General features: G+C 41.7%; 1 protein-coding gene across 3 annotated transcripts in view; it reads right to left on the bottom strand.

Annotated features, from left to right (window-relative positions):
- slc25a26 (solute carrier family 25 member 26) overlaps nt 1-22,394 on the bottom strand; it is a 62,066-nt gene extending 39,672 nt beyond the window's left edge. Inside the window, exons 1-5 of one of the 3 annotated variants that reach the window (XM_038697161.1) lie at nt 22,231-22,393; nt 19,093-19,249; nt 17,033-17,151; nt 10,869-10,973; nt 9,988-10,035 (exon numbers count right to left, since the gene is read on the bottom strand). In XM_038697161.1, the coding sequence (XP_038553089.1) occupies nt 9,988-10,035; nt 10,869-10,973; nt 17,033-17,151; nt 19,093-19,249; nt 22,231-22,263 (462 nt within the window). In that variant the 5' untranslated portion in view covers nt 22,264-22,393. Of the gene's footprint in view, nt 1-9,987; nt 10,036-10,868; nt 10,974-17,032; nt 17,152-19,092; nt 19,250-22,230 lie in introns of all 3 variants that reach the window. The other 2 variants (XM_038697160.1, XM_038697162.1) reach the window with 2 other exon arrangements.
- Nucleotides 22,395-23,097: the final 703 nt, after the last annotated feature.

Here is a 23,097-nt window from a genome sequence, read left to right as displayed (position 1 = left end):
TACATAGCTGCTAACATGTTAGCATAGGCTAACTGCTAATGTCAGCCAGCTGGTCTGAACCTAGCCGGTCACCAACCATAGTTGGTTGTTTTAACCGTGCATGCAAAAATGTGGTTGTACATCAGGCAAAACATCTGCATAGTGGCATAGTGCCATCATGCCAGTGCAGCATTTGTAATGAAAACAGGTGCATTTTATGAACAGTTAAAAAACAGCCAAAAGTTGACTAAAAGCAGAAAGCATTCTGTGTATTTTTGGGTAATATATTTGGAAAGTGTTCATGTCTATAAATACAGGTAACATTCAAGACTGTCAAATAGCATCAGTAATGACATGAATTTGCCTTTAAAGGAAAGAGAGCAAACTATAGTAAAGTGGGCAGGGAGGTCCAGAATAAGGCTCCTAGCTTTGATATCTTCAGCATGGCACACACACACACACACACACACACACACACACACACACACGCCTGTATGAAAACAGACATGGCAAAGGTGCAGACGTACGTATGTGCGCGCGCGCCCACACACACACACACACACACACACACACACACACTCACACACTCACACACTCACACACTCACTCACACACTCACACACTCACACACTCACACACTCACACACTCACACACTCACACACTCACACACTCTGGGAGCAGTGCCCACAGCAATAAAACACAGACCAGAGTCATTCCAGCTAACCAATCACTGCCTGACAGCCAACTGAAATGTTTCTCTCCCTGTTTCTCACTAACACAAACACATCTTATCAGCTGGGAATCAGATAAGAACAGCAGCAGCACAGCTGGAAATAAATCAATCTCCATAGTGAGAGAAGTGTATACTGGCAGTGACGCAGCCACTTTGAGAACACACACACACACAGACAGATGAGTAAATCAAACAAAACCATTCATGGACCTGATCAATCCGTTACAGTCCTTGATAAAAGGCTGCACAACATAATGCTGAGCAGCACCATCATTTAAAAACGCTAGCCCTTTATAGATACGACATCTAAAGTGCCTTACCATGTAATCCAGCTTTTCACTAAGTCGCTGATTGGTTCTCATTAAGAACTCACTCAGCCTTTGCACCAATATTTAATCTTCAGCCTCCTCAAATGTAAAAGAATGATGTGCTAAGCATGATATTCAGACAATAATTTCTACTTCATTAAGTGCCATATTGTTTGCAGTTTTCTGATGAATGGTCTCACTGACATCATTTTTAGTTGACTCAATGGATGTGTTATACAGTTACTATTGGATAAGGATTTTAGATTTGATGTTGTTGACATTAGAGTTCCTATGGGTGGTACTCTTTTCTTTTTTTCTTTAGCCATTGAAGTTATTACAGCTCATACTCAAGTAGCTTTTGTTGTGTTCATTCCACACAAATGCATCATTTTACAGGTGACTTCCTATTGAGCAGACTGTGGGAAAACTGGACATTTAAACCAGAATCTACAGTAAAGCTGGTGACTCTATGCGGCTTAATGCTAATGTTAGTATGCTAACATGCTCACAGTGACAAAGTAAATATGCAGATGTTTGGCATGTATAATGTTTACCATATTCACATATATTAATCTTAGTTGAGTGTGTTAGCATTGCTAACATTTGTAAGAGAACAACATGTTAGACAAATGAAAATTTTGACCTGATGATGGCACTAGAGAAAAACTCAGGCAATCACCAAGGTTATTGCTCATCCTGTGAGGAACATGATGGTTTGTAACAAATGTCATTACAATGCACAACATCTGATAGACTACATATTAAGACATTTCACTCTGAGCCAAGAGGAAAGGTCAGGGAATCCCCAAAGTCATTACAGTATCTGGAAACCTTGAATATCTGTACAATATTTTCTACCAATCAATCTAGTACATGTCGAGATATGTCATTGGAAAATCTAAAACTTTGACCTGGTGGTGCAACAGTAGGCGTTCACCAAACTCAATAGAGTTCATCCTCTGGAGACCTTTAATATAGTATAATAAGTTATTTAGCTCAAGATCAAAACTGTCAACCTCATTTGCGATGTGTCAGGGGATCACCAAAGTCAGTAGGATTCATCCTCGGGGGACAGTGAATGTCTGTATTGTCTGCCATTTCATGGCAATCCATCCAATAGTATTAGATATTTCACTCTGGACCGAAGTGGTAGACCGTCAAACCAAGCAACATCGAACCCAAAGTTTATTATAGATGTGCGGGAGAGGTTAACTTAATGATGGTCTTTTATAAGAAGAATGCTCCTTTGTTTAGTAAAGACCTTCTCATTGTTGACATTAAACATGTACAAAAATGTGAAATATTTCATTAGTCTGACAATTGCATTATTGAAAAATGACCACTATGGTATATCAAGCACAAATACTAAACCACAAAAACCCCTTGGCTCACATAAACAGCAGCTCCAGCTTGGGGTGCTGAGAATGTAAAGGAGTGTTGAATTATGAATTGGTTTGAACTGCTAACCTCTGCTGGGGTTGAGTTAGGTGAGTGCTCATGGTGCGACAGACACTTTACATTTCTTTTTTCCATTGAACATTAAGCAGTGACCTCACAGCGTGACCCTTGACATTCAGGTGGTTTGTTCCAGATGCTATTGGGTGGTAAGCACTGCTGCTAGCAAGATGATGGTTGTGGCAGGAGAAACGGGGCTAAGTATATGCCGTGGCTGTGTGGGGGGAGCAGGCGGTGCTTCTGGAGAGCCTCATATGACTGTCTGGGAAAAAGGGCACTTATGCAACAGTTAACCTCATAAACTACAAAACAGTCCTGTAAATTGTAATGTGATTGAAAAATGCAACTCATTGTCAAGAGTCTAAAATGATTTACACTCCAAAAGCCAATTGAATTCACAAGGGGTCGTATTTTGCATTGAATTGAAGGTTACTGTAAATCCAAAGAAATGAGATTATGCCTGGTTTTAGAAAAGAGGGGAGAAAATGAGGGCGAGAAGGATGTGCATCGTTGCTCCTCATGAAAGTAAGTGGAGCTGCAATTACCGGGTGCTTCCCCATGTCTGGCTATTGCACAACAGTGATTTACACTGCTTCCACTCCCTTAACTTTCACTCTCTCCTGTCACTCCATGTAGATAAAGGGAAAATAAGACATTACTGTTATTTAAAGTAGATCTGGTTGAATGGTTTTTAAATCATGTAAATGCTTCTTACAGTGACTTTATAATAGGCTGATTGACTGAGATGTGTAATAATTAGTAATCAGGCAGTTAGGGTATTATGTCACTTTAATGCCTGGTACACTCAAGTGGAACAGGTGTCCAATTCAAACAAAATCTACATTGCAAGTATTGCTGTCAGGGGAGTAATGCATCACACTCAATCTTGTGTACTGGCACCAGATTCTAACACGCAGGAGCACGATCTTGACACTTATTTCCTTCTGCATGACATCCAAACCACTGCTGTCCCCTTTACCTCCGTTCCAGACCTATTACCCTCTCCGTTAAATCGACTCCCACCCCGAGTCCCTTGCCAGGCCTTCGGGTCTGTGTGTTATTAGAAACACATGTGGCGCGCCAAAGGTTTTCTGCTCGCATTGAGACAAACATGCATAAAGTTGTAGGAAGCAAACACAGCCCAGAGACCCGGAAAGACATGTCATGGTCATGTCCATAGCACTCACACATACACAGAGACACACACACATACAGCAAAGGGGAGAGGAATAAAAACAACTCAGCTAAAACAACAGTGTCTTTTTCCTGGAAAAATGTCTGGCAGCAGATATCGGCAATACGTCTCCACACAAAGAGATGTACAGAGAATCCTTTGCATTAAGAATTATAGCCACAATGATAGATTTTTGAGTGGATTGAAGAGCTCGATGGGGATAAACGCACTTAACACAAGTGTGTGATCAATGGCTCTCAGCGGCACAGACTTCCTATGCATCATCCTCAAAAGGGGAAGCACAAAAGGCCCTGCACTGTCCACCGGCCAAGTCTGCACTGAGCAGAAAGCACACGTGGGGGTCTGACAGCGTGGCAGCTAACTGTAGACTGTAGAAGTCATTAATAAGACCACGTGTTGATCTTAGGAAGGTTACCAAGGTTTAGTCACATTTGCAGCCAAAGCCACCGTGCCAATGTCTACCCCAGAGGAAATGGATGTACGAGGGGGATATATTATAGGTGCATGGGCCAGCATGGGTGTATGACGAGGCACAGAAAAATGTAAAGACACTGTTGTATTCACACAACTACACTAATGTGAATGACAGGTGCAGCCAAGAAGCCCATCCATCAGTCACCCAGAGTGGTGGTGGGAGTAAGCCATTAATCCCTGGAGGGACGGGTGTGGTAAAGGGATAGAGATCATCCAGTGACGAAGACGAATCGCTCTCTGCAGCTTAAGAAGGCCATCATTCTTCTCACAAGGGTCGCCTCGACCCGCAAACAACTCAAACAGGGGTAGCATTCAAAAATGATGTTCTATAACTCAAGCAGGTAGACAGATAGTGATTCATCAAAGAAATGAATACTGTTAAAACTCAAAACGTGAATAGACACACCAGGCTGAGGCCTCTCTAAAGCTGTGGTTGGCTGCTTTTCAATTCCTATGAAAGAATTTTAAACATTTCTACCAAAGTCTCAAGTTGAGGAGCAGGCCGATATTATCATTTTCTCACTTTCTTTTGGCTGACCGTAAATGGGCGTGGCTTATCAATTAATTTAGAGACAAGGGGCCGGTGTATAAACGCTGCCTACGCACAAAAAGGTTATGTATGCTGGTTTTCACGCACACGTGGGATGTATAAAAATAAACGACGTGAGAATGTGCGGTGGTTTAATATCAAAATAGAATTGAACGTGAGAGGAATAGATAACGATGGCTCTCACATATTTAATTTCACTTCATATCACACGTTATCACTTTATCATATAAACATGCAAACCAGCAGTGTTATTTGTGCTCGCGCTAGTGAGCCATAACTATTCCATACTGCAACTTTCAATTGTAAAAGAAATAAAATAAGCCAAATTAGTACCAAATCTTAAATAAATGTCCGCTAAATATTTCATCAGCCCCCCGGAGCGCATGTGGAGAGGGACTGAGTGTGGTCACGGACACTCATGGTCAGCTGTGAACCTGTGATCGCGTTTCCCCGATATTAGATGTGTATTTAGCTACTGACCATGCAAACTAGGGTTGTGCGGTATGGCCAAAAAGTCATATCCCAGTACTGTTAGGCAGAATTCCGGTATAAAATATCGATCGGGACTTTCAGCTAAGATGACCTAACGCTGGCAGGACTTTACGGAAACATTAATTAGGCCTAACTCAACATCAAACTATATCGTTATAAATGGTATTGTCTAATTTCATATCACTTTTTAAAGTATATCAGTATACCTCATATACCGATATACCGTCCAGCCCTACGGCTAACTGATGGAATTATCATCATCTAAAAATCAGAGATAACAAATTGCATTAAAGAATTGCAGAAGAGAGCTCAGTAGTCGTCAGGTGTGCGTCTGATGGGTTCAACAATAGCCTAGCCTATATAGTGTTTACCTTTCTACCTACAGTCTTTGTTTAGAATAATATAATTCTATAAATCTCTCCGAATTTTCTTTTGTTTGTGAACAAGCTGCATCAAACAATATCTAGGCTACTTTCTAACTTCCACATCACACCTTGATTTCTGTATCAGAAAAACTATTTTCCCGTCTTTTTTGACATCCACTTTACAGTATGTCAGACCATGTCTTTATTTCAGCCAGTATTAGTCTCTGAGCTGCATTGACTGGCATTGTAACACTGCTATGTTGGTCTGTTGTTTTGCCCTCCAGGTCACCGCGCATGTCACGTAATTATGAATTGTTTCACCATATCACAGAAACAGTCAAACACACACAAACATTTCTATTGGTCAAGTCATGTCAAGGGTCATTCTAAAGAGGTCAACAGGTTTCTCTCAGGACTCTTAGTCTACTCATTGATCACAGTGTAAACAGATAATGTAGCACCAGTAGCTCACATTCTTTAAAACACTCACCTCCATCTTTGAAACCGATAGAGCCAAACTGCATTTCACTGACTATTTTTCCACTGGTTTGCAAAGGCTGATAAAAATATTATTCTATAACCGTGTAACAGCTAAAAATAATAATAATAATATTGCAAACATTCAAAATAAAACAAGAAATGTACAATATAATTAACACAGGCCTCTTGGTGGTAGGCATTATATTTCACTTTCAGCTGACAGTTTAATATTACCCTGGGTTTAATTTCTCTGTTTTTCCAGGGCTATCTTGTCACATTTTCCATTTCATTTAATCCAATCTTGTTAAGCATTTAAAGGTGTTAAAGCCATTTAGAAGAGTTGGTTTGCTGTTGGGCTCTGAGAGATTAATGGCAGCCGCTCTGACGAGGTCTTACTCTAAACACAAAGCAGGAGGAAGCCTCCGCTCCTTCACAAGTGTCCCACAAATCCTGCCTTTACATATGTGGAGGAAAATAAACACATTTTGCTTCCCCTGCCCTGTCTCTCTTCCCTCTTTCTGCTCTGTCTCTCCACTGCTCTGTCTTACTCATATGAGGGTGTATAAACATGAGCCTCTGTGGATCAGTGCGCACAGAGACAGGATATGAGAGTGATTCCCCTCACCTCTCCCTTTTGAACCTGCGTCACAGACAGTGAAAAGTGGCTCCTTTCCAAAAAAAAAGGGCCACGCAGGGTTCAGCTGTTGATACGGTTTCAACCTCAGCATCCCGGCAGTGGAAGCTGGACCCTCTCACTGCTCTCTATGGACAATCACACCTCCGTAGACACACCACAACAACTCAGCTGCCACTGCAGAGGGACGCATATTCAGCAAAACTGAATATATTTGGGTTTTGGGCTGTTAATCAGACAAAACAAGCAATTTATAGACATAACCTTTGGTTATACTTGATTGTCGTGGCCATTTTTAACTATTTACTGCAGTCTCAACAATTTATCGAGAAGATAGATCATCAAAATATCATGAAAATAATAAGGGGTAAACGCAACATCTTTGGGTTTTGGACTCTTGGATCTTTTGGAAGAATGGTGTTCATCCCTCGAGTAGAGTCCCCAGAGACTAAGAACCTACAAGGAGCCCTAAAGCTGGTGTGGAGGCTTGTGGTGGCCCAGCCCCTTACTAAAACACTCTGCATTGGTTTGTCACTCATCTGTAGCTCAAACTCGCCCCTAAATATGCTTTGAAGCTGTTCCTTAAAAACTTTCAAATCTGTTCTAAAACAGAACTTAACTGCAGAAATCCCAAAGCTGGAGTGATGACATTTGGCACGTTGGTACCAGTTAAAACCAGAGTCAGCAAGTCTTTCCTTACAGCCAAACCCCCTGATGGAGGAAGCAGCGGAGGGATCAACCAGGGATTGAAGAGGAGAGGGATAAAGAGGAAGCAGTGGTGAGGCGTGGAGGAGCCTGGATGGAGAGGTGTTTCATAAGCCGTATAGCCAGATCCTGTACCTCAGGTTGCCAGGTCCCAGCTGTTGAGGTGGAGAAACTTTAAGGCTGATTCAGAGTCTGGCTAAAGAAAAATAGATGTATTACTGGTAAAGGGAAGACCAGGAACACATTTTTCATCAGTAGACCGTTCAGTCACTAAACTAGCTCAGGTACCATCCTTTTCTGTGTGCTTACTCAATTAAAAATGTGCAAGAACAGATTTAGATACAGTGCCTTTCAGACTGAGTAGGCGAAAGAGCACAAGTATGAGAGATATATGTAGTGTGGCTGTATGCGATAGTCAATCAAATGATGTTCTAGGTTCTTCAGTTGACTGTGTCAGACATGGTCAGCTTCACTTGCACATATCCCTCCACAGCCCACATCCCATCGCATTACTAAATTACTATCTAATAAACCATCTCAGGCTCATTACTCAAAATCAAAATGGAGCAGTTTTAAACCAAACCCAAGATCGCCTCACAGCGCTTTAGATCAGAGAGGGCTCACCATTAAAAAAGCCATCATTTTCACTGCAGTGACTGTGGCTCATAAATGTCATAAAGCTGGACTGGTGTAATGGGGGAGCAGAGAGAGAGGAAAAGAGAGGGTGAAAATGTACACAGGTGGGGAAAGGAGTAAAATGAGATAAATTCAGGCACAAACTGTTAAGGCAGTGCTAATCTTAGCATGCCATCTAGTGGTGAAAGGTGGTTTCATCCACAAGGAGCAGTTTGGGGTGTCCTGTTGAAATAATCCTGAAAAAAATTATGCATTGCCAGATGATAAAATGTAGGAAGAGTCTGGGTGAATTGTATTTTCATAAAATTAATACAAATGAACACCGACAACAGACAACATGAACAGCTTAAATCTTGGACTTAAAACAAGACTGTGCTCTCACTTGAAAGTCTCGGTGATGTTAATTAATACTTCTTCGTTTTTTCAGAGTAATTTTTCACAGCACAGTTTTACTGACCAAAATCTGAATCTCATTGATTTCATGCTCTATTCAGCTGGAATACAAAAAAGCCGACTTAGCAGAGAACTTGACGTTTTCTCTTAAAGAGAGGGTAGAAAACAAAACCAAAAACTATTTATTGCTTATTAGTGAACAGTCCAGGTATGTTTTTTAAATTGAAATGTAGGGCATTGTTGGAGTGTGCTGTGTAAAATCCCCCATTACTCTTTAAAATGTGTTCTGGTAGGTATGATGATCTGCCTGTGGGTTGGTGCTACAATGCGAACCGGATCAACAAATAAGTCACACCTCCACTCCACCTTGCAAGTCCAGGCTGGCCTCCAGGCCGTGGTCGATCCTCACACATCCTGCGCTAATGTGATATCATGCCCATCAGAAATGCCTTTTGAACCCTAATGAATATATAGCACGGAGAGGACCCCAATTAGTGGGCCAGCGAGGGGGAGGAGGCGCCACGCCATACCACATAAACAAACTTATCTTGACAGGGTCGCTTGGTCGAAAGAGGGAGATGTGCGGATAGCGAAAGAGGCCGAGAGAAAATGAATTACCTTCCTGACACACGTCAAAGCCAATCACAGCGGAGCATCCCTTGCCGCTCCCGCACCCCAAATCCCTGCCGCCACCGTTGCGTTTCATCTGCCAGTGTTAGTATGCACACAGGCCGTGCGCCAGCCTCCAAATGTATTCATTTATTCAGAGCCCCTCGGAGAAATCACAGTGTCTTGTTGTCCTTTTTTTCCCCGGCTGTCCAGATGGAATTTGCGTGAATAACATCAGTTTAGTGAGGCAGAAAATAAGTACAGGCTAGCACAGCGGAGGGGACTAGATTACGCCCTCACCCACCTCCCCAAAAAAAGGATGGAAAGACAAGTGTCACCTTCATATACTTCTTTCTCCCTCTTTGCCTCCCTTTCTCATTTTCTTTTCCAGTTCTGAAGAAAGTTATCCGGCGGTGGAAGGGGGGGGGGGGCTTTTGCCACAATTATTTTGTGTTATCATGCACTGCAGGTGCAATTAAACAGAAGATCATGAATCAAAGAATAAGAGCGGCTTTTTCATTACAGAAAGGTGAGCGGCCATCAAGGGAGTGTAACCCTATGCTCATTTATCCTCGTTTTGTTTTGCATTCATAATGCAACTAATTGCATTAATTAATCAGATGCACTTTTAATAAGAGGGAGAGCATCTTACACAAGTAATTGAACGAGATGAAAGTGAGGGAAAAAAAAACTGTAAATCAATATTTCCAACCTCAATAAAGCCCAAGAGAAATTAAAATGTCTTCAATCAGAAAAGTGGAAAGCCTCAATATTCATCCAGCCCATCAAAAAGAATTCACTACTCGGCCTTCAAGGAGTCAAGTAGTTGTACGAACTCTTGAAATTGATTTCAATAGAATCTGTAAGATGTGCTTTGCAATTGCCTGAAACTAAACTTTACCAAAGACAGACATAAAAAGTGCTTTGGGTTAGGTATAGACCAACTGAGAAAAAAACCCCCATCTGAATGAATCCTACCTCTCTGAGAACGGTACTCCCGTATCCTCTGTACAAGCCTCGGACACCCTGCACAGAGACAACAGCAAAACACAATCACAGACTTGATTTGAATTATATTCAATAAATAGAGAATTGTTTTCCTTTAATAAATCATGAATATTCACTCAGTAGCACAAGACAGTATTACAAAGCAAATATTTTACAAGTAACCAAGTTCAATACTTCACAACAACAACTGTATGAAAAGTTTTTTAAATGAATCTGTGAAATCATCACATTAAAAAAAAAAGAATAATTCCACCTCATTCCAACTTAGAATATTTGGCCTTCATTTCTACTGCTTACGATGACATCTTACTCACCAAAGTACGCACTGTGATTGGGTTAGGGTGAAGTTATTGGTGTTCTCCAACCAAAGCACTTGTCGTACAATCTAACGGTGTACAGAACTACCCCGTCACTTTCTATGTGCAAATTGCATAAATACCAGTTATCCCCATATTTAAACCATATCATATCTCTTTATGACGGCCGGCTTTTCCTTCTAGTGTGGCCTTTCAGAACAACTATGAACACTTTTACTTTTAGACAGTGTTGCATGTCATATAGCTAGTTCTTTTCAAGCATACTCCAGCCTTTAGCATTTTGTGTCTGGGTTTATGTTGTGTGTTTAAAATCTGATTAAAAGTCTGTTTAAAGTCTGATTGTCTGAGTTTGCATTTCTTGTCCCAGCTGACTTTTTTGGCGAGGTCACTATGCTCCCATATCTCAGCTATTAACTTGGCAAGCATAGGGGGCTCTGTGATAGGAATGATGGCCAAAACCACAAAACATCTGCAGATCAAAGTTGTAATAAACCAGAGTTATGCGTTAAGAAATTGTCCTTGATTGGTGTGTACCTCTTCTCTGAGTGTAGACACCAGCATGTGGTAGGTAGTGGATGAGGGAGAAGCCTGAGTCCTCTGCTTGACCACCTCTGTGGGCACCCGGATCAGACAAGCCACCTAAAGGGTGGAAAGAGCATGGGGTAATCAGAGTGGCCAGATCCTGCCCAGTGAGGTTGCCTGAAGGGCTTTCGATATCCATATTGGGCTTAATTGCAGGCGGGTGTGTCAGCGGAGACTCCGTCAACACTCCCTCCCACACACTCGCCCAGGTGCCATTAAGCTGTAACATAATACTAGCCTGTGTATGTTCTTGCCATTTGGCAGGTGGCCATGATGTGGCATGGCCTGAGGAGAGCAATTTCATTGAGCTGGCCGGCTAACAAGTGCTTTATTTAACGTCCAATTGAGCCAATTGACAAACTGGTACACACAGCAGACATGACACCTCAGCAACAGGTTAAAGGTCATCAGGCTGACTGTGTATCTGTGTCCAAAGAACATGCGTTCCATCCAACACACTGATAGATCCAGACACACACGCACAGCTCAGCAGCTGCACTCCACACTACAAGTCCCAACCCATCTACCATATGTCAACAAAAATATGGACTGCCAACAGCTAGAAGATAGACATGAATATTTATGCTTCATAACTCCCATCGCCCTAAAGGCAGGCAGGCACAGCTGCCCACCTGGCGACTTGATTTCCCATTTATCCTGCATCGGAGCGGAAATACTGGCTGATGGCGAGCAATCTTACAGAACGATTGGTGAGTCCCCCCCCCACCCGCTGTGACTCCCCCTTCCTTGACTCCCCCTTGGTCATACAGATGCCAGTCTGCCGGTGCCACCCTCGCTAACAGCACCGTGATGCTGGGACAGGAGGAAAGAGAAAGAGTGATGGAGGCACTGTAATAAAGATAAAATGCACCCATTTCCTGTTTTGCTCCTTCCACATTCAGCTATCCACAATGATTTAGCATTTGGGCCCCATCATAAGGTTTTAGAGGAGATGGGGGATAAGTCTCTTTCGCCATACTCTGTGAGGGGGAGAAGGCTAGCCCCGACAGCTGTACAAGGGCTCACTTCTGTCAGCCACCACTCGCTGTTTTCTCTTTTGCCAGGCACGAAGGACACCTTATGATCAAGAATATGAATATATGTGGAGCACTAAAGGAGAAAGGATAAGTCTTCAGAGCTGGAAGTCATGTGAAATCACAGACTGAGCTAAAGAGAAATAACTTCTGAATCTGTACAGGCACAGATCTGGCTCTGTAGCTCTAAAAAAATCAAGTGATTATTGATATTATTTGATATATTACTCAGCTTTGTTTTGACCCAACTGTATCGCTTTTTCTGCAGGCTAATAGTAGTTATGTTTCTTTATATTACACAAAGAACAGATAAACCTCATTCTCTGTACATGCAAGCAAAAACAGAAGACTCGAATAACTGTCTATGAAGAGTTCAGCACAATTCTTATTGGTATTTCAGGTGAGTATGACAATAGTCTAGCTGCAACCTCACTGCGGTGCAACAGTACCACCAAGTGGTCAATCTTTTACCAGCATCACCTCCCTGTGATAACTAAGCTGGCTGCATCCACCTCAGAGATCTCATTTGCCCTCCCTTTCGTCAAGTAACCATTCTAATATATTGTACATCATGTTTTCCCCAAAACAATTCTCCAAAGGACCACAATAAGCCAACTAAATAGAAAGAAAGTGGCTACGACAAGTAATTACTGACGTAATTGGATGGGGGGCCTGGAGTTGAGACGGCCTTTCCTCCCTTGTCACTGCAGAGGGGCAGAATGAGCCAGAGATTATGTAAAATAAATTAGGGACATTGTTTATTTGGGAGTAATTTGCAAGCCTAGGAGTGGGGAGAATGATGTTGAGTGGATAGAAGATAAAGTGTGCAGCCTCCAAGGCCATTTCAGATCTCTGAAAACAGCAGAACGGGGAGCGGGAAGATAGAAAATAGAGCCTGGGCTGAAAAAAGTCTGGATAATAAGAGTCATATCCTGTGTGGAGATGTAGAGGCAGTATGTCATGAAAGAAAGAAAGAACAACAAAAGAATTTAGGTAGATGTCCCTCTTACAAGTCAGGCTTATTACCTCACGTGTAGGGGAGGGCTGTAGGTGGAAGGCTGTCAGGATGACAGACGTCTGTTTCTGCACCTACTTTGCTTGCCCTTCATTCTGAATGTTTCGGCTGGCTTGTAAACTTATTATAAACCCATTGGCAGTCTTTTAAATTCCTGCTACCATTCATCTATATTTACGAGCTGTTGGATTCGTCAAGCAGCGTTAATTAGGAGGCTGCCTGTCTTTCGGTTTCCCTTGGCCTGTTGTTGTTAATCCAAATGACAGAGCGTGTTTTCAATTTCCAGCCCTAGCCGCCAAACAACAAGGTAACACGCCGGCGCTCAATCATTGGCGAACCACAGTAAGGGATGGGAGAGGAGACTCGCGACACATTATCAGCATAGCCAGCGAATCAATCTGCAGATTGAGTCATTACATCCCTCCTCCTTTGCTACATCCTCCCTTTACCACTCAGGACACAGTGGCCAGTAAACCAGGTTTACCATTTGGCAGCATAAAAACATAACAGGTAAGAAAAGCATACAGGCTGCAACAACTTTTATGGGCCTCAGCTGTTGGATTTATTTCCCATTGAAATATACTGCATTCACCACAAAAACACACAATTTACCAAAGAGGAACAGCTGCAGTCACACATATAAAGAAACATGCCCCTAACTTTAGCCTAATTTCAGCAATGCCCAAAACAAACATTACTCCAAATTTGACAAATTTGCTAGACACTTCTCTAACAATCACAAGACAATAAGTTCAACTAAACATGCTGAAAGACCTCTTACATCTGCTGTTACACTAAACTATGGTGGAAATATAGTGCCTTCCCATTCAATGGAAAGCCTGTAGACCACATCTATGGCTCTGTCCCTGGAAGATGGCGTGTCACATGTAACAGTCCCAACCCCCCATGAGTTTTCGAGCACTTGCCCAATCCGGGAAAAGCATCATGGTACCAAGAAAGACTGAACTAAGGGTCAACAAAGGAAGGAAGGATGAGAGGGAAGAAAAAAAAGGGCATGAAGAAAAAAAGGGAAGAGATGAGGACACAGCGTGTCTCCAAATTTGAAACAACAGCCAATAAATCAGAGAGCGTGGCGCTGCTCGAAGGCGATGCATGGATTATTTCTCAGTGCCAAGTTAAGTGGCTGCCAGTTTCTACCCCCAAAACTCCTCCTTCTTGCGCCCTCCTTCTCGCTCTCCCCCTATCTTGTCATGTCACACTGTATTTTCCAGTACATCCTCCCCACAGACGTGTGGTGGTGGTGGAGGGGGAGAAGATGCGAGAGAACCCCGTCGCCTGGCCTTGACAAATGAGCTTTCAGGGCAGACGTCGAGCGAATGGGAATGAAGATAAATCTGATCTAATGGCTGGATAACAGCCTGCTAGAGCCTGACAGACACCATCAACTTACACATTCTTTATGGGCGCGTCCCACCACCGCAGTCACACAAACATCAGGACGCTCTTGGCGCAGCAAGGGGGGGGGGGCTCATTGTGTTGGACCTCTCTAGTTCTCTACACCTCCCTGTCTCGGGTCTGTCCTGTGTCTGCTTACTTATTTGGGTCTTAAACGTAACTTTTATTGTAAAATTCATGATTCTTGTAAGTTACTCACAGGTATTTCACATATGGTGATTACAGTGGCGAGGCTTGTTCTTGGTGTATTACGCATAACCATTCATCCTTTCCTTCAATGGACATCTGTTGGACCAAAGGCTAGACTATAAAGATAAAAAATAAAATAAAAATAAAAAAAACGTCTTAGATTTAAGTGTGTATAAGTGTTCTCTTTTCCTTCTTTCAACTGCCATCTCTTACTCCCTTTGGTATGATCATAATAGGCTTTGACTGAAGTCCACATCTAGTAAGTTAGTGCCAAGTCAAGCGCATGATCCATAGAGGGAGGCTTGGGGATGGGATTAGCAAAGCAATAAGACCCATAAAGCTTCTGTTGTGAACGCTGCGGAGTGTAAACAGCTGGTGAAACACAACTAAATGGACACCTGGGGAAAGGATCACAGGCTGATCAAAGAGGTGGAGTGGACAACTCAAACGAGGACCAAATAACAAGTCACGTGGTCTTCTTTAGGTTCCTGTGTGTCAAAGCCTGCCCCCAGCCAGCTGCTCCCAGCAAGAGAAAGACAAGCAGGAGGAAGAGCAACAGAGAAACACAAGGAAAACAAGTGACCCTGTCCGATACTGGCAGAACAGAACATATAAAGCAGAGTGGAAGATAATGCTAATGAAAATCTGTTTTGACTTTGCATTCATGTTGACAGTGTGATTTGTGTTTAACAATTCAGATTTGGACTGAGGTAAGAAATAGGCAGAAGAACTCGTGTGTGCCTGTGTGGTTTTAATACAGCCAAATAAAAGAGCTGTAACTGCTAAATGAAGACATCTGCCACATTACAATTACATTCTGCACTGAAATACAACAAAACACAGCCTTTACAGACACAAAGTAGATGATGAAGAAGCAGCAAGTGGGATGGTTGTCTTCTTTAGAAACTTGACAAGGAGTAGAAAGTTTAAGGCTGACTTAAACCCCAGAGGATGCACACACCCGACTGAGCAGGTAGCATGCAGATAGTCTGGTTTCCTCTCAACCTCAACAGCGTGGCGTGGCCATGTTGAAACGGCCCGTTACAGCACTGAAATCATGGGAACTGATGTGCTCCATTCATCATAAACTATAATTTGAAAGATTTTGCAAAGATATAACAAAACAACTGATGCTATGGAGAAAAACAAAGGACTTAAATTGATTGAGATGATTAGTCAACTAATTGTTTCAGCACCAGACATAACAAGTATATTGCACCCACTTGGCCAACATTTAGTCAAGCTAATGTTAGAACCTGAGTGCTATAACTTTATATTAAAAATCGTTAGCAATGACTGAGGGGGCACAGAATCATATGTGGCAGTGATTGCATCACAGTGCGGGCGTTTAGGCCTTGCATACCACTTGGGGCAGCACAAGGGTAGGCCTTTCATGGCTAAGCCTGAAGATTACTCTCTTTGAACAAGACGTATCCAGTTGCCAGAATGCAGTGGGATACCGCCCCTGCTCTGCTCAGCTCCGCTCCGGGGATTTGTGCCTTTGATGTGCTCAAATCCAGAACAGCGGGGAAGGGGTTAAAGGTAGCCGCAACCTCTGCCTCACCTTTAACACTCATCTGGACTGTGCCATAGACAAAAAGTGGGAAAATGAACAGATTGTTCAGCGGTACACTCTTATGTTGATTGTGACAAAACAAAATGAAACTTTTATTGAATGTGCTAACATAAGAGTAGCTAGTGTCCCCTTCTCTGCACTGTGAGACACCAAGAGACAGATAAACTCACAGCACAGTGAACGCTCTCCCATGTGGAATAATCCCATTTCATAAACATACAAAAACTTGGCTAAATTACATCCATCCAAAAGTCATGAATACTGAAAACCTAGTATTATGCAGATAGCCATGGTCGTATAGCAGGGGGGAAATCCCTCTTTCCATACCACCCATCCCTCTGCCGCCCTTCATGTCAATGTGAATATGCGTGACCCCCGCTCCCAGATGGCTCAGATTCTGTGGTTCACTGCAAGTGATTGGGAGAGGATGGACTGAGGAAATTGCGATGCTCCTTGCTGGTTTCAAGCTGGAAATCCCCAGACTAAATCGGCAGCATCTGGGGGCTTGAGCTGGGAAAATAGATGAGTCAGTAGGCAGCAATGAGATCTTATTTACCCAGCTAGTGGGGGAAATGCTGGGAGAGTCCTTAGGAAGCCCCCTTAACTCACCCAACCGGAGCCTACAGCCAAAACCCCCTGCTACCACCTTGCATAGAGATGAGTGAAATTGAAAAGACATGCCGCTGATGTTCACTGGAGCCTTACAGTGGTGGGAAAGAAACAAAGAGGGAAGAGAGCGTGCGTAAGGCAGCTAAGAATGGAATGGCTGAGAACAAATTAGGCCTACACAAATAAACATGACCTGGAAGTAAGAGAGTGAAAAGAGAAGTAAAAGTCCAAATGACAGGAGGCAAACGTTGGAAGAGTGAAGGACAAGAAGACTTACTATTTCTCCCAGCGAGGCGGCCAGCATGTGAGTGACAGGTGCCACGTGTGGTGCTGCTAGTACTCTGCCAGCGCCAAGCAGGGACTTTGTGAAGTCGTAGGTGACGAAGAAAGCAGCGGCTGAAACCAAGCAGAACCACAGCCATTTAAGGCCCATTAGTCAACCAGCATACAGCAATTAATATCCCTCACTACCACTGACAGGGGAGAAACTGAGGTGTGAGTGCATATGTGTGGCTGTTGGTGTGCACAACAGAGTTAAAAACTAAGAAAGTTAAGTGTGTCTCATGCGAATAGAGTTCAGTTCTTTCTTACGCCGACTGGTCACATAAATTTATCCTGCAAAAGTGTTCAGATTAGAAAACTACAACAAACTGTTAAAGATTATATTCAAAGCAACAAAATACAACTCCAACACCAACACCTCATCTTTATCAGCCTCTCTCTGATATGCTCATGAAATGGTCTACTGTTTCTCAAATACCAATTCTTCTATTTGCACCCTATAGTAACCAACAAAAGCAGCCTCAACCTAAAATGATTCTTTCAAATATTTTTGTATTTAGAACTTCCTACATTCAAAGTTCTACTTGGAAATGACAGATATGGATGCTGTGTTGAAAGTGACACTCAACCGCTGGATATGCTGAAGTTTCCAACCTGCACATGATCTCCACACCCACCAAAGTATCGAGGACCGATTCTGACAGATTTAAAAATAAATACATAAATGCTCAATAAATAAATAAACATCTGATTAAATGCACAAAAATACAGTATGAAAATTAATGAAAAATAAATTTTCTCGCAGTTCTGAGTCCGTGTAAGTTGCTAAATGAACTCTCTAGGTCAGAGTGTCCACACAAAAAAGAAGGAAGACATGGCTGGCAGTATTGTCGTCAAATAGAGTTGCTAAACACCGCAGTGATATATGTAAATATGTAAACATTGTGGAAATAAATAGGTTAGAAATGCAAAGAAAGAATAACACAGACAAAAATATTAAAACAAACACATAAATAAATGTGATGCTTATTTATTTATTGAGCATTTATTTACTTCTGTATTTATTTTTCAATCTGTCAGAATCGGTCCTCCATACCAAAAGGCTGACCTGACAAATACATGACCTGCCTGTGGAAAACACTAGAATACAGGCAGCAATAAACTACTGAACCCTAACCCTGTTGAAAAGATGTTTGTTTAGAGCAGTCTAGTCACAAAGCAATCTTTGCTAGGCAGCCACATTTAAGCCATTTAAAGATAAGCCTCAGAGCGTCAGTCATTTTAAGGTTCCATCGTGTTAATCTGACGTGTTAAAATTATGTCCTCAAAAAAATAAACTTCAGGTCCTCGTTATTCCAGTACAATTTCCTCAAAAGCCTGAAACAAGAGTCTGATCTCACCAAGAAACAAATAAAGAACAGAACTTTGCCCCCGCTTGATTTAATGAGGGTGCAAGCTGAGTGCCTGCCTGATACTATAATACAAAGCATAGAAATAAAACTAATCTGATTGTGAACTACTAAACTGATCCATGCAACCCTCAGCCCACAAAGTTGCCCTCTAACTCATAATGGCTGTGCTGTGACTTCAGGCATGACAAGGAAACAAAATAAATGAATGTGTGATCACTAAAGGAAGGTCTAAACCCCCAACTCAAACAGTTGCTTTGTGGATTTTTCGATCAACACGGTGCAAGGTTAGGTCTCGGAATGGCAAAGAAGAATCTTGGTTGTTCTGTTGTTTGAGAACGTCAATAACAACCCTTCATCAGAACATATAGTGGGAAGAACAAGTATTGTACCAAATATTAAGTTCTGCTTTTCTGATGTATCAAATACTTATGTCATGCAATGAAATGCAAATTAATTATTTAAAAATCATACAATGTGATTTTCTGGATTTGTTTTAGATTCAGTCTCTCACAGTTGAAGTGTACCTATGATAAAAATTACAGACCTCTTCATGCTTTCTAAGTACGAAAACCTGCAAAATCAGCAGTGTATCAAATACTTGTTCTCCCCACTGTATATCCAGCTATCACAATGAGCATCTTACCATTAGGGAAGGAGCCGACAGCAGCAGATGGGACTCCAGCGTAGATGCCCCTAAAGCCCCCTGCCTTGTAGAAGCCCTGCTGACTCTGCAGTCTTGTCTTAATGGTGTCCAGGGGGAAGAGGGTCAGATCGACACACATCCCCGCGCAGCCTCCTGCCTGAAGAGACAATCACTTTGTGAGACATGATACCACACCGCATACTCTACAACAACAGTGGTGGAAGACCCATTCAGATCTTTTACTTGCAAACCTGCATTTGTTGATTTTTGGGCAACTTTGGAGCAACGGAACAAGCTGTAAACACACAACTGACATCAGCATTACATTATGGTCACCTGCCTAATATTGTGTAGGTCCCCCTTTTGCTACAAAACAGCCCTGACCCATCGAGGCATGGACTCTACTAGACCTCTGAAGGGGTGCTGTGGTCAAGACGTTAGCAGCAGATCTTTTAAGTCCTGTAACTTTCGAAGTCGGGCCTCCATGGATCTTAGTACAGCACATCACAAAGATGTTTGATTGCATTGAGATCTGGCGAATTAATGTTCAAGGTGTTGACTTAGGACACCAAGTCAACACCTTGAACTCGTTATGTTCCTCAAACCATTCCCTTTTGCTTTCAATTCACCCCATTCATACAAAAACGGAAACTAACACATTCATACACTGGGAGCAATTTGGGGTTCAGTATCTTGCCCAAGGATGCTTCTACATGCAGACTGGGGGAGCCAGACCTTCTGATTAGCAGACAACAGCTTTACGCCCTGAGCCATAGTCACCCCAAAGGGAGAAAGTCTGCATGTGTAGGTGGTACGTCCGTTTGGGCCAATATCAGCGCTGGCTGGCAGACATCACAACGTTGAACCGGCATCGTGATTGACAAATCAACAATGAGGATAAAATGTTCACTTGGAGCCATGGTAATGAGATAATCAGTGTTATTCACTTCACCTGTCAGTGGTCATAATGTTATGGCGTTTTATTGTCTTATAAAGATGGCAAACATGTTAGGAGTTGCCTATTTTAAACATCCAGCAGCACACACCTATTTTTCCATTTCAAAAAATAGTTTTACAGATCCAACTGTGTATACTCTGGCCATGTACAGTATGTTTTTATGTTGCCAAATAACTGCCAGAAGATTGTAGCTAGGTTCAGTAGCTCATACAAATCAGTTAACACCAAACCACTGTCAAACATCACTGTCCTTAGAGGAAGTAAACTAACTGGAGCTACATTTATTATTTTAATTTACCATATTGTTTTCCTTACACAGAAAAGATAGTCTCTTTACTTTTCTGATGACTACATCAATGCATAACTCATTAACCTTCAGACAAGTTTAATATTTGGTTATTTGTGATGCTATCTCTAGGCTCAAAATGGACCATTCAGTCATGACTACCCACGACAGTAAGCATGATCGGTCCACATACAGTAAATATTTTGGCTGCTTCAAACGCCACAAAAAACACTCTGCTTGCATAATCAATTTATTTTTAGAAATTCTGAATTTGTATTTTACAAAACAGAATAAGGGCAATAGTCTGTAAACACAAATACTTTTTCCATACTTATCCAAACCTATAAATGACTCAAATTAAATTCCACACTTTTTTTGTACTGCATAGGAACCCTGCAGCAGACACAGCAGGGCAACATTAGGAATTATTTGGAGGCATGTTTTCCGCCACCTGACGTATGTAAGTTCAATACTCACTTGCCTTTTAGCTCTGTTTTGGTCTACAACACCAGCTCCTGATGGAAGTATCTGTCTCTTTAGCTGCTAAATGGTGGGGCCATGTTCACCAGCTAATTGCTAACCTTTTGTGTGTCTGCTGTTTGGTGCTGGTGTACAGTGAGTTCTTCAGAGCTTTATCACTGAAAACAGCTATCTGCTGCTGCTGTAAGCGACACTGATGAGAGTGGTAAGGGTGAACCAAAAACAGTATCTATGCAGGCCATACAACCAAAACAATAAGGGGCTTAGCAGTAGAAGTACCACAATGAAAAGTGTTTTCATTAAAATGTGTTCAAGAATCAATCTTTCATTGTGTTATCTCATTGAATTACTTGTGAATCTCAAAAAGTTGAATATTGTGAGAAACCGCACTGAACCAGACTGAGAGATTAAAGGCTCAGGAAACCATTGCACGTGTTAAAAGTTAATTAGCTGATTAGAGCTCTTCTTGGGTCGACATTTCTGTGTTATAAATTCTTTATTATACACTTCTAAAATTATTTGAGATACTGGAGTTTTGATTTTCCACAGGACGTAATCATCAAGATTAAAACAAAAAAGGCTTGAATTAAATTTTTTATTTTTATTTTTTTAAATATGCTCCTGTACTATTACTGATACATTAATGTGTGAGTACCATTTTAATGTTGCAGCTGGTCAAGGTGGAGCTAATTTTACCTTCTATATATTCTAGTGGGTAGTGTAAATCTATAATAATGCATCATACTTTATAAACTGATCACAAGTTTTGTATTTAAAAACATTGTTGTTAGGTAAAGTAGCAATGCAAATAAATGTAAATTAAATCAACCTTTCAAATGCCTAAATGTTGAGGAATAAAAAGGTGGCGTAAAAATAACAATATTTCCTTCTGAAATGCAGTGAAATAAAAGTTGAAAGCAATAATGACAGAGGGTCATACAGTAACAGAGACCCTCAAAAATATAACGTTACCGTACTCAAGTACAGTGCTTGTTGATGAATGTGTAGGCTACTTACTATGTAGCCTACTTGTATTTGTCACTGCACAATGCCTCAATAAATGTGCATTAGCCGGTATGTGGCAATTAATGTTAAATGTTAACACATTCTGATTGGCTTTATCTGTGATAGTGCTTACAATAACCCGGCTACCTCCCATAGCCTACTCTCACACTATTTTAAGCGGTTTAAAATGACTAACCAGTGACTGCTGTAAGTTACACAGGTCCTCGTAGTTTAGCCTTGTTTCTGGCTTTTTCGAGCAAAATATATTCACGGCTTAAGCTGTTGTGGTAAATTGGTTTTCAACTGCAACGAACTAAACTGAATTCGGGATTAAATATGGTTGAAAAAGAGGTTCGTTGACAGCAATATTAACACGACATAACGTTATTGTACAAAACTGACGCCTTACCACCAGGGACGCGACGAACTCTCGTCTCTCCATGCTCCGCTCTCAAAATCTTCTCCTGAAAGTCCTGCAGCCCGTAAATTTGCATCTGTTCAGCGTGTTTGACACTCAACTGTAATCAAAACATGCCTTTCAAGGACGCTGCCATCTTGGTTGAATTACTTCCGCGTGACGTCATGACCCATGCGCTCACGTGATGTCGAACGCGAGTATATCTGTCACTGAAGGTATTTTGTGTGAATGCTTTACGGCACACCGAAACGTCAGGTATAAAAACATAGAACAAAGAAATAATTTAAAAGATCAGAGCTCATTGTGCATTGGTCATAGATGTGCGTTAAAGACATATTAATCCACAAGAACTTTATTGTAGCCTACACATAGGTGTCATTTACAGTGGGGCCATGTCCCCACCACATTTTGAAATGGCTGATTTTGTCTCCATCACTTTCTGAAAGCATTTGTAAAAATGTTCTGAATAATAGCTTGCTACAAGAAATGTTAGTTAACAAGTATAAATGCAGTGAGAAAGGTTTACTTGCACAATAAGAAAACAAGCAATGCAGTTTAAATATAGCAGAAACAGACTTTTTCTAGGTCTCTGTCTCGTCTCGGGAATTGACCACATTTCTACTCGGTATTGTCACGGTCTCAAACATAGAGGACCAGTCAAGATTGTCTGTGCATTGTCTGATTTATGTGGTACATATTTTGAGACTGAATACAGAGTTGCAGATCAAATATGAAGGATAAAATATGGAAGACCATAGTCACCCAGAAAACCTAATGCTTGCTTTTTATAAATTATTTTAAATGGATGGTATAACATAGAAAAGGAGAGTTGAAGATGATTAAGTTGATTTCAGATTT

Source organism: Micropterus salmoides, unplaced genomic scaffold, assembly GCF_014851395.1.
Source record: "Micropterus salmoides isolate LMB-PRFRI ecotype aquatic unplaced genomic scaffold, ASM1485139v1 Ms_hic_scaffold_4, whole genome shotgun sequence".
In the NCBI taxonomy this organism is placed as follows: domain Eukaryota; kingdom Metazoa; phylum Chordata; class Actinopteri; order Centrarchiformes; family Centrarchidae; genus Micropterus; species Micropterus salmoides.
This window is presented reverse-complemented; position numbering and strand designations above follow the sequence as displayed.